Source organism: Capsicum annuum, chromosome 8 (genome assembly GCF_002878395.1).
Source record: "Capsicum annuum cultivar UCD-10X-F1 chromosome 8, UCD10Xv1.1, whole genome shotgun sequence".
Lineage (NCBI taxonomy): Eukaryota > Viridiplantae > Streptophyta > Magnoliopsida > Solanales > Solanaceae > Capsicum > Capsicum annuum.
In genome coordinates, this window is record NC_061118.1 from 1,641,618 (window position 1) to 1,653,305 (window position 11,688).

The 11,688-nt window shown below is 34.5% G+C and overlaps 1 protein-coding gene across 2 annotated transcripts; it reads left to right on the forward strand.

Annotated features, from left to right (window-relative positions):
* Nucleotides 1–2,994: 2,994 nt before the first annotated feature.
* Nucleotides 2,995–8,819, forward strand: LOC107838770 (alpha,alpha-trehalose-phosphate synthase [UDP-forming] 6). Of its 2 annotated transcripts, none has more exons than XM_016681963.2 (4): nucleotides 2,995–3,126; nucleotides 4,651–6,847; nucleotides 6,939–7,212; nucleotides 8,127–8,819. In XM_016681963.2, the coding sequence occupies exons 2-4, from the start codon at nucleotides 4,839–4,841 to the stop codon at nucleotides 8,415–8,417; spliced, it is 2,574 nt and encodes an 857-aa protein (XP_016537449.2). In that variant the 5' UTR covers nucleotides 2,995–3,126; nucleotides 4,651–4,838; the 3' UTR covers nucleotides 8,418–8,819. The 2 variants fall into 2 exon arrangements, with proteins under 2 accessions (XP_016537449.2, XP_016537451.2); XM_016681965.2 differs by having other exon boundaries at nucleotides 3,037–3,177.
* The last annotated feature ends 2,869 nt before the right edge of the window (nucleotides 8,820–11,688 follow it).

The following is an 11,688-nucleotide window of genomic DNA, read 5'->3' on the forward strand; positions in this document are numbered from 1 at the left end:
TTTTTTAATGGTCAAAATAAGTAAATTGTTCATTTTTTAAAATACATTTTAAAAAATTTCTTTCAATTTTATCCTTCATTTATACTTTTTAGATTATGAGCTTCAGGACTTAATTAACTTTATTTTAATATAGCTGATATTTCAAGAATAGTTTGATAATAATTAAAAGGGTAAAATTGAAAAGTAAAGTACAATTTATGTCTTAACTATTTTTGCTTAATAGGTGTATATTGAAACAAAAATCATTTATTTTAAACTAAATGGAAAATTAAAAATAAAATGAGAAAAATAATAATTAATTTTGTCTTGAATTTCTAAAATGAAAATAATTTGAAGTAAATTACCTTTTGGTTCCTTTTTCACGTCAAATATGAGTTTTTAAAAAAAATATATCATTAAAAAAAATGCTGATTTCAAATTTAATAACAAACCAAATAAAAGCGAATTATCAAAGAATATGATGCAATAGATAAAATACTCCTTTTTTAATTAAAGATCTTGATTTCGAGCTTTAAGCTACTATGTATAAAAATTTCTTAATCAGGATCCGAGTGTCACAATGAACTCTTTCTAACATGAATTCGAACTAATCGGCTCCGAACATCAAATGATAAAAGTTGCAATTTCATGATGGGCCTATTTGTAATTTTAATAAACCACGAGAGCTATTTTGTAGGACTATAAAGTGCGGGTCCCACATTACTCTGAACACACTGACTACAACAAACGAGGTTCCCTTGTGGATAAACACCAAAGAGTTATAATCCTAAGTAACTCACCTCTATGGTACTCCTGTGCAACCCTTTCCTAATTTATCTATGGTAATATTAATACGTGTTTGAAATTTACTGACCTGATTAATAATCTAAAAAAATAAAAAAAATTGGCGTACTAAACCTTTCGCTATGCTTGAGATTCAGATCATTCTGTCAGAAACTATTTTCAAGACTTGAACCCGTGACCTTTCAATCACGTAACAGCAACTTTATCAGTTACTCGTGACCTGATTAATAGTTTGTATGATTAAATTTTCAAAACTCGATCTCCATTACTAGTAATGTCATATTTAATGTAATCTTACAAAATAAAATCTATATAGAATTGAGTTTACGCAGACTTCATCCTTACTTTATAAAAAACTTCGATCAAAGACAGACAACAACTAGATTTTCAATGTAATTTACAAGTAGAGTTTGAGGAGGATAGTATGTATTAGCGGTGAAAATAGAAAGTTTTTTTCTAATTGACCATGGACTCGAATAATTCAAATTCACGTCATGCAAAGCTCTTTAAATAAGAAAGCATTTCTTGATATAAATATAAAAAGAACAGTCCGGTGCACAAAAGCTTCCGCTATGCCTGAGGTCCCGAGAAAAAGGTCGGACAACAAGCGTTTAATATGCATCCTTAGTTTGTATTTTTACACGAGACTGTTTCGATAGCTTAAATTCATAATTTTATAACCACACGATAATAATTTTACTAGTTACTGGAAAATTAAAACCCTTACTTATTTATATATTAAATTTAAATTTGAGATATTTAATTAAAAGTCACATTTATAACTAATAATCTTGACTAATCATCTTTATCCTTGTACTTAGTAAGCTTAAGTTGTTGAAACTAATGCCTCAAAGCTTATTTAAAGCAAATACCAATAAGTTAGGTCAAGTAGATATAATAAACTTATGATACATTAAAATTAAAGTTTTATGTCTAGATATTTTTGGAATAGTACCCAAAAAAATGTAAACATTTCCATCTGAAAATAGTTTTAAAACTAACACAATCCATTAATTTATTTATCTTCATAGAATATGTCATCTATATATATTTTTCAAAAGGACCTTTTATTAAATGATGTGATACCCCACTGTCTCGATTTATATAATATTATTTGATTAAACATAAAATTTAAAACAATAAATCGATATTAGGTATAGTACAACAATGAGAAAAACATATAAAAAGTCAATAAAAAAGAAAACTCATAATTTGTGAGTTTACGATATTTATTCGAATATGAAATTTAATCTTGAAAATATAGTGCTTCACTTCTTTTATTGTTTTAGATACATTGTACAATCAAGCAGGTATTAATTAGTTCAATGATATGAGTAATTTGAATTTGGTGCAAGTATTTTAATTCCACCAAAATTGTCCATTTCATTGTTTCAAACATTGTGATGAAAGAAAGGGACATATTAACAAGGCCAAGTACATTTATGCTGCCAAACACTTATGACACATTTATAATAGTGGTGCACTCATTTCTCATTAAATTAAGTCTTCAATTAATTCAGATTTACATCGCATAAAATTTATTTAAATTAAAATATTTCAATAAAAATTTGATACTTCTAATTAAAAATGACTAGTTATTAGTAAAATTTTTTGTCAACTCTATGTAAAATACTTGTTTGGTTGAGGATTTTCAATTATATTGATCAACGGTGGCGAATAATCAGCCTGCAGTGAAAAGGACGATATAGTAATGCTATGAATGACTCAATACCGAATATCGATAATAATTTTAATAAACAAACCTTGTCGCGTACTTTTAGACATGCTCAGCTCCACATATTTTCGATCTTACAGACATTCTGGTCGGTAGACTTTATACTGAACCTGACTTGCTGACAATTAAGATATTTTATGTATAGTCGCGCTTCGCAATAAATAAGGAGTATAATAATCCCTTGAATGACCTAATATCAAATACTTGTTGTAATATTGTCAAGCAAACCTTCTACTGTATTTCTAGATTAGATATATCGAACTTCACATATTTTTGTATAGTAAAAAAAATTAATTCTATAAAAGATAGAAATCATATTTATCGCACCACAACTCTAATTAGTCTTAGTGGTGCACTCACACTCTCATGAGGTCATGTTTGGCAAAATTATTGCCAATGTCACAACAATATTCTACATTATCTACATATCGATTAATCCAATTAAAAAAACATTAAATTACAAGTATAACATAAAAACCCACCATATAATAATATTATACTATATAGTCCCCCATCTATTATAGTGTGTAGTGTATATAATAAGCTTTTTAGGCAGCTCCCACCCATATTAAAGATAACATAAAGAAAGTAGAAACACCATTGTAGTAGTAAGCTTAGCTCCCTTTTTCTGTTCACTCTCCTTAATTTTTTTTGTAGTGGTAAATTCCTTAGTTACACTATTTTGCATTTTGTCTAACAAATCTTTTATTATAGTGGTTGTAATTATTTGTATGTGATGTTATGTGCTTGCTGTCTAATTATTCCTAGAAAATATTTTCAATATCTTAGCTGTATTTTGTATGATTTTGAATATATTCTTATTCTTTAGCATAAATTTTTTTTATTTGTTTGAAATGATGTATTGTGTTAAGTACCTCATGTATTGTCCACCTCTAGCATGTGATTCACTTGTCAAGTTGAAATCTTGATGATATTTTGTTGTAGTTTTTTGGGATTTTTGTTCCCCACATAGTAGTGGTGGACTTGTCAAGTTGAAATCTTGATGTTATGAGTTTTTTGGGGGGTTTTCTTGGTTCACACAATCTAAATGTTCCTCATGTAGTTGTGATACACTTATCAAAATGAAATCTTGATGTTATATTCTTGTACCCTTTTGAGTTTTTTGGGGATTTTCTTGGTTCACACAATCTAAAAAATTTGTTTAATTTCATCCATAGTTGTGATTCACTTGTCAAAATGAAATCTTGATGTTAATTTTCTTGGTTCACACAATCTTAAAAGTTTGGTCACTTGTCAAAATGATATCTTGGATGTTATTTTGTTGTACCCTTTTGAGTTTTTTGGTGTAAATTTGTTCCTACCATATTTGTGATTCACTTGTCAAAATGAAATCTTGATATTATTTTGTTGTACACTTTTGAGATTTTTGGTGTAAATTTGTTCCTACCATATTTGTAATTCACTTGTCAAAATGAAATCTTGAGCTTATTTTCTTGCACCCTTTTGAGTTTCTTTTGGTATTTTTCTTGGTTTATAAAGTCTAAAAAAGTTTGTCCCACCCCATAGTTGTGATTTACTTGTCAAGTTAAAATCTTGTGGTTATTTGCTTGTATCCTTTTGAGTTTCTTGGGATAAATTTTTTCCATCCATAGTTGTGATTCACTTGTAAAGTTAAAATCTTGAGGTTATTCGCTTGTACCCTTTTGAGTTATTTGGTGTAGATTTGTTCTATCCATAGCTGTGATTCACTTGTAAAGTTAAAATCTTGAGGTTATTTTCTTGTACCCTTTTGAGTTTTTTGGGTTTTTTTTTCTTGGTTTACACAATCTATAAGAGTTTGTTCCACTCCATACTAGTGATTCACCTCTAAAGTTGAAATCTTGATGTTATTTTGTTGTACCCTTTTGAGCTTTTTGGTGTAAATTTGTTCCATCCGTAGTTGTGATTCACTTGTCAAAATGAACTCTCAAGCTTATTTTCTTGTAATCTTTTTGAGTGTTTTTGGGGTTTTCTTGGTTCGCACAACCTAAAAAGTTTGTTCCTCATATAATTGTGGTTCATTGTTGAAATGAAATCTTGATATTATTTTCTTGTACCCTTTTGCTTTTTTTGGGGGTGGGGGGGGTGGGTTCTTGGCCATAGTCTAAAAAGTTTATTCTTGGGTTTTACAGGAAAGAGGAAAGAACAAAAACCAGAAGTTGCACCCCATAGATAGTTGATTTGGGGGAGTTTTCTGAAGTGGGGTTGTGTACTTGTGTTTGTTTCTTTCTATGTTAGGAGCTTACCATATAGAGAGAGTGTTTTGGTTTGGTGGACTTGGTGTTGTTAGTTAGAGGAAAGGGAATTTGTTTTGAAAATAATGGTGTCAAGATCCTATTCCAATCTCTTGGAGCTGGCGTCGGGTGAGGCTCCTTCGCCATCTTTTGGGCGAATGGGCCGCAGGATTCCACGTATTATGACTGTTGCTGGGATAATGTCTGATCTGGATGATGATGGATCGGAGAGTGTTTGCTCCGATCCGTCATCATCTTCAGCTCATAAAGATAGGATAATTGTTGTAGCTAATCAGCTGCCAATTAGAGTACAGAGGAAAACTGATGGCAGTAAAGGATGGTTATTCAGCTGGGATGAGAATTCACTTCTTCTCCAGCTGAAAGATGGTTTGGGAGATGATGAAATCGAGGTTATATATGTTGGTTGTCTTAAGGAAGAAATCCACCCGAATGAGCAAGACGAGGTTTCACAAATACTTCTCGAGACATTTAAGTGTGTCCCTACTTTTGTTCCACCTGATCTGTTTACTAAGTACTACCATGGATTTTGTAAACAGCAACTTTGGCCTTTGTTCCACTATATGTTGCCCCTTTCGCCTGATCTAGGTGGTCGATTCAATCGATTACTATGGCAGGCTTATGTTTCTGTGAACAAAATTTTTGCAGATAGGATCATGGAAGTGATCAACCCGGAAGATGACTTTGTTTGGGTTCATGACTATCATCTCATGGTACTACCTACCTTCTTGAGGAAGAGATTCAATCGAGTAAAGCTTGGATTTTTCCTGCATAGCCCGTTTCCATCTTCCGAGATATATAAAACTTTGCCTATTCGTGAAGAACTCTTACGAGCTCTTTTGAATTCGGATTTGATTGGGTTCCACACTTTTGACTACGCTAGGCACTTCCTCTCGTGTTGCAGTCGGATGTTAGGTATTTCTTATGAGTCGAAAAGGGGTTACATAGGCCTCGAGTACTACGGAAGGACTGTAAGTATTAAAATTCTGCCAGTGGGTATTCATATGGGACAGCTTCAGCAAGTCTTGAGCCTCCCCGAGACCGAGGCGAAAGTTGCCGAGCTCGTCCAGCAGTTTAATCATCAGGGAAGGACTTTATTGCTTGGAGTTGATGACATGGACATATTTAAAGGAATTAGTTTGAAATTATTGGCAATGGAACAACTTCTACTGCTGCACCCGGAGAAGCAGGGGAAGGTTGTTTTGGTGCAGATAGCCAATCCTGCTAGAGGCAAAGGAAAAGATGTCCAAGAAGTGCAGGACGAAACAAATTCGACGGTGAAACGAATTAATGAAGTATTCGGAAGGCCTGGGTATCAACCTGTTATATTGATTGATAAGCCACTAAAATTTTATGAAAGGATTGCTTATTATGTAGTCGCGGAGTGTTGCCTGGTCACTGCTGTCAGGGATGGCATGAACCTTATACCGTATGAGTATATAATAAGTCGCCAAGGAAATGAGAGGCTGGATAAGGTTCTGAAACTGGACTCTTCTACACCAAAGAAGAGCATGTTAGTTGTGTCTGAGTTTATTGGGTGTTCTCCCTCTTTGAGCGGAGCAATCCGAGTGAATCCTTGGAACATTGACGTAGTTGCTGATGCAATGGACTCTGCGTTAGTAATGCCTGAGCCAGAGAAGCAACTTAGGCACGAGAAACATTACAGATACGTTAGCACCCATGATGTTGGATACTGGGCTCGCAGTTTCTTGCAAGATTTGGAGAGAACATGCAAGGATCACGTGAGACGAAGATGCTGGGGTATTGGATTCGGCTTAAGTTTCAGGGTTGTTGCACTTGATCCGAATTTTAGGAAGCTTTCAATGGAGCATATAGTTTCAGCATATAAAAGGACTACAACCAGAGCAATCCTTCTCGACTATGACGGAACTTTGATGCCTCAAAATACAATTGATAAGAAGCCGAGTTCTAAAACAATCGGAATCATCAAAACTTTGTGCAGAGACAAGAACAATATGGTGTTCATCGTCAGTGCTAGAAGCCGAAATACGCTAGCTGACTGGTTTCCAACTTGTGAGAAACTCGGTATCGCAGCCGAGCATGGCTATTTCTTGAGGTATTGCTTGATGTTCTTACTTGTTTCCTCGTTATATATTTTCACAATTTACGCTGAAGTTCAAATTTCAAATGGTTCTTTGAATTTACAGGATGAATCAAGAAGAAGAATGGGAAACGTGTATACCAGAAGTAGAATGTTGTTGGAAAGAAATTGCCGAGCCTGTTATGCAACTTTACACTGAGACTACTGATGGATCAGTTATCGAAGACAAGGAAACATCAATGGTCTGGTCTTACGAGGATGCGGATCCTGATTTCGGATCATGTCAGGCTAAAGAACTTCTTGATCACCTAGAAAGTGTTCTAGCTAATGAACCGGTCACCGTCAAGAGTGGACAGAATATAGTGGAAGTAAAGCCCCAGGTATGTCTTTTTCTCTCTCGATGAGGAGTTTGGCTTGTACTGGTTTTAGCTCAGCTGTAGGAATGTAGGGCATTTCGACATTCAAAACAAACTTAACTGTTGTTTCGATATTGGTGGATTTTGGATATATCTTGGTTTGTTCGCTAGAGGCCTGACAATGCATTTACGAGGCGAAAGACTAGGTTTCAATCTTAATTGATTCTCCGTGAAAAATGTTAGGAAGTTTTCCTGTTTATAACTCGAATTGGTTGCATATGATTAGTAATACATAAAAGTTGATAATAGAGCAATTCTTTACAATAATAATGTCAGCATCTCGACTTGCGGGTGTGTGCCTGGTCTAAAACTAAATCTACATCTTTGAGTCGTGATTTTGTCAACAGAAGCGAGGCCCTGTGATCGACTTACTTATATTAGGTTCATTGAAACAGACAGAGACTCTCTTTAGGGAAAAAAGTACTGAGTTTGAAACGTAGTTTGAAATGTGTTATGTTTTATCTTCTCGGGGGAAACCTTTTCGAAAAATGAAAATAGAGGAGTCGAGAGGAAAATCCGTGGGACCTCATATGTGAAAAATTTGTTATCTTCCTTTGTAATTTCTCTCTCGTTTCCTTTTTGGTATGATTTATGCACCGAAGAGAGGAGCCAAATGCATCGGTCATATACAATTTTGTTTAGCAACTCTATATTGTGGCACAGTTCTAACCTAAGTTGCGCGGACTCTTCACTTTCGCTGCCCCGCCCGTGTCGGATTCTCCTAAAATACGCTAGCTTTGGCGAATCCGACACGCAACCGTTGATATTTTTGAAGAGTGCGAGCAACATAGGTTCTAACCCTCACAGTTGTAACCTTCTAATGTTACTGTCTCGTGTTGTGAATGTATGTCCTCAAAAGTGTGTTTCTTCTCCTGCAGGGTGTATCGAAAGGGCTCGTTGCCAAGCGCCTCCTTAACGCAATGCAAGAGAAAGGAATGTCACCAGATTTTGTTCTCTGCATAGGAGACGACCGATCAGATGAAGACATGTTTGAGGTGATCATGAGCTCGGTGGCTGGCCCGTCCATGGCTCCATCAGCCGAAGTCTTCGCTTGTACTGTCGGCCGGAAGCCTAGCAAGGCAAAATACTATCTCGACGACACGACCGAGATCTGCAGACTCATGCAAGGTTTGGCCACTGTTGCTGAACAAATGTTACCACAGTTATAATTGAAGTTGTAAGTAAATTACACGGGACTATAGAGAAATGCTGCATTAGCAGTACTTGAATGTCTCTCAGTTTTCTTGTTTCTTGGTCAGTTGTAAACGAAGTTACGCGGATTCTTCACTTTTGATGTCGCACTTGGTTGGATTCTCCAAAAGTACGTTAGTTTTGGCGAATCCGATACACATCCGTTGACGTTTTTGAAGAGTTCGAGTAACATAGGTTGTAAATTAATGGACTATAGAGAAGCTGCATTTTGTTTGATTTGCGGTTGGTCACCGATGCATCGGTTAAACTGCCTCCATGAGGTAGGAGTAAAGTCTGCACACACTCCGCGAGGGTGGATGTGTTGTTGTTGTTGTATATAGAATCTGCATTAGAAGTACTTGCTTTGATTTTCCTCGTAAGGGTATGTTTGGTACGAACAAAAATATTTTTCTATTTTTAACGTTTGATTCGTTTAGAAAATATTTTCTTTAGGAAAACAAGTTTCATAATGGCAATTTGCCACGTAGATCGTCGCATTAGTAAAGGCACCCTTAATGGACCCCCTAGGAAGTTCTCGTGTTGCATCCCCTCTTTTAAAGGAGAGAGTCTTGGAGTAATCAGTAAAATTGCTGTCATGAAAACAGTCTTAGGCAGAAATTCGAGGTAAGGCTATCTAAAATACACTTTTGTGGTGGAGCTTTTTTCCGGATCTTGTGCGCAACGGGAGTTTTAGTGCGTCAAATTGTCTTTTTTCTTTTTATTGCCTCCTTAGCAAAGATATATGAACGGGAGCCTTGGAGTAACTGGTAAAGTTGTTGCCATATAACCAAGAGGTTATGGATTCAAGTCTTGGAAACAGCCTCTGGCAGAAATGCAAGGTAAGGCTGCGTACACAATACAGTGGTGCTGCTCTTTCTTGGACACTGTGCATAGCGGTAGCTTTTGTGCACTAGACTGTCCTTACCAAAGATACCCAGCAAAATTTTTTAACTTAAAAGCGAATAATATTACACCATATTAACAGCGTTTTGGTATTATATTTCAATTTCTTAGTGTGAAACTACTTATTATCTTTCCATTTTTTCCATATTTGAGCAAGGTATTCCTAGTTGAACGATTTTCTATCAATACGCTATCATTACTAATACTGAATTATTTGTAATAATGATAAAATCATCCAAAAAACTTTTATATTTTTCAAATTAAGTGCTTTCCAAAATATAACTTCAATTTCTAAATATTTTTAAATTTTTTATTTAAAAATCATAATTTTTAAATACAAAATTCTTGCTAAATGTCACTTTCACAAAACGAATTTAACACGTTTAAATGTGTCTTTCCATAATGTGTAAAAGACTCTTATCTTATCTATAATTTGTCCTTTCCAATGGAAAGTGTAAAAGACCAAATGCTCTATGTTCCCACTTGCTATAATATTTTACTCTTCGTTTCAATTTGTTTGTCGTAATTTGACTTCGAAAAATATTTTTTAAAAAATAAAAAATTATAATAACAATATATTAAGTATATAATTTTATTAGGTATTATGATTAATAATTCCATTTTGTTTAGTGCGATCGAAAGGCCACCCAGACCTCACTTCTTCGAAGGTAACGGTATGGACTGCGTATATTTCACCCTCCCCAGAACTCACTTTGTGGGAATATACTGAGTTTGTTGTTGTTGTTGAAAGGTCACCCAAGTTCTCATGGCGGGGTCTGTTTGAACAGGCCCGACGATCAAAAGGGACTCCTCTTTCGGGTGTCTTTAGTCGCTATTGCGTCCATGTCCAGAGAAATCGCCAATATCCTTTACCAGGTGTGGTATCCCTCGGATCATACCTGCTGTGTTACAGAAACGTATATGAGTTTTGCAGAGAATAGAATATAAATAGACCTTATTTTTATTTTAGACGTAAAAAGACTGTTTTCGATAGTCGATATACTCTCGACTCTAAAAAATTGAATAAAGTCCTTTTTTTTTTAAGTGAGTGATTTTAAATGTTCTCGTTTGGCTATAGGTTTTGGGCGTACGAAATTGAAATCGAGATGAATTTTGAACCTCCTAAATTACTTAAAGCAATTTATAATTATGTTTCCAAAGGATTCAAAAGTTATATGTACATGAAATATAAAAATATTATTATATATATAAAGAACATAAATTTCAACAGTTTGGAGCTCCATTACAGAAAAATCCGATATTTTACATAATTACTAAAAATCGCAATTTTGGATCTGTCAAGATACATAATTAACACCTGATACATTCAAGAAAGATAAAAATTTTCTTTTGTAAAGATACATAATTAGCTTCAGATATTTTTTTTCCTTTGTAAAGATATATAAGTAGCTTTAGATACATTTTTTTTGGTTTTGAATCTGTCAAGATACATAATTAGTTTCTTGATATATCCAACAAAGATACATAATTAGTTGAGATTTTTATAATCACTTAATAAGAATTTATAAGAATAGAGATTTGTGTAAATATAGTAAGTTAAGAAGCATGTTTATATTTATGTTATTTTTCCTTTAATATAAAACATGAAATTATGACTATTAGAGGGGCTAATTATTTAAGTTGTACATTGATTAGCTGGAAAGTAGTAGGTAGAACATGAGGTATTAGCAACTAATTAATTACATAAGACTATCAGATTGGTAATTAATACATATAAATAATAAGGTAAGTTACCTCAAGAATTACATAAGAAAAATTAATGACCAAATGTGCATTATTTTAATATTGAGAATTTGAGATACTAATTTACTTATCACTATGAGAGTATGAGAGTTGTAGTGGGATGATTTGAATTTTTTCACTTATTAATTAGAGGTTTCGTGTTCGAACTTTTTTGAGTGCTTTTTTTTTGGGGGGGGAGGGGGGGGGGGGGGTGGGGTGGTTCGAAAAACATGTGCTCTGCAATGCACGAATCCATATTTTATCGAACAACGGGGAAATTCAAGTCCTCATGAATGAAGTTTTTTTTGTTGAAGTGTTGCTTCCAAAACGGGCTCTGCAATGTGTGAATTTGAATTTATTGTACAATGGGGGAAATCAAACGACAGAAAAAGGGCAGCTTGTTGCACTAAAGCTCCCGCTATGTGCAGGGTTCGGGAAAGGGCTCCACCCACGAGGGTGTATTGTACGCAGCCTTACCTTGCATTTCTGCACGAGGCTGGCTGTATCCAAGGTTTGAACCCATGACCTCCCGATCACATGACAATAACTATACCAGTTACTCCAGTGTTTGGTTTTCATCTTGGAGCTCGGTTAATCTGAATT

What these genes read in the sequence shown, in the direction of transcription:
- LOC107838770 (XM_016681963.2), top strand. Translation starts at nt 4,839, where the DNA reads ATGGTGTCAAGATCCTATTCCAATCTCTTGGAGCTGGCGTCGGGTGAG. An exon ending in GAGCATGGCTATTTCTTGAG is followed by an intron (nt 6,848 to 6,938) that starts GTATTGCTTGAT and finishes TTGAATTTACAG; the next exon opens with GATGAATCAAGAAGAAGAAT. An exon ending in TAGTGGAAGTAAAGCCCCAG is followed by an intron (nt 7,213 to 8,126) that starts GTATGTCTTTTT and finishes CTTCTCCTGCAG; the next exon opens with GGTGTATCGAAAGGGCTCGT.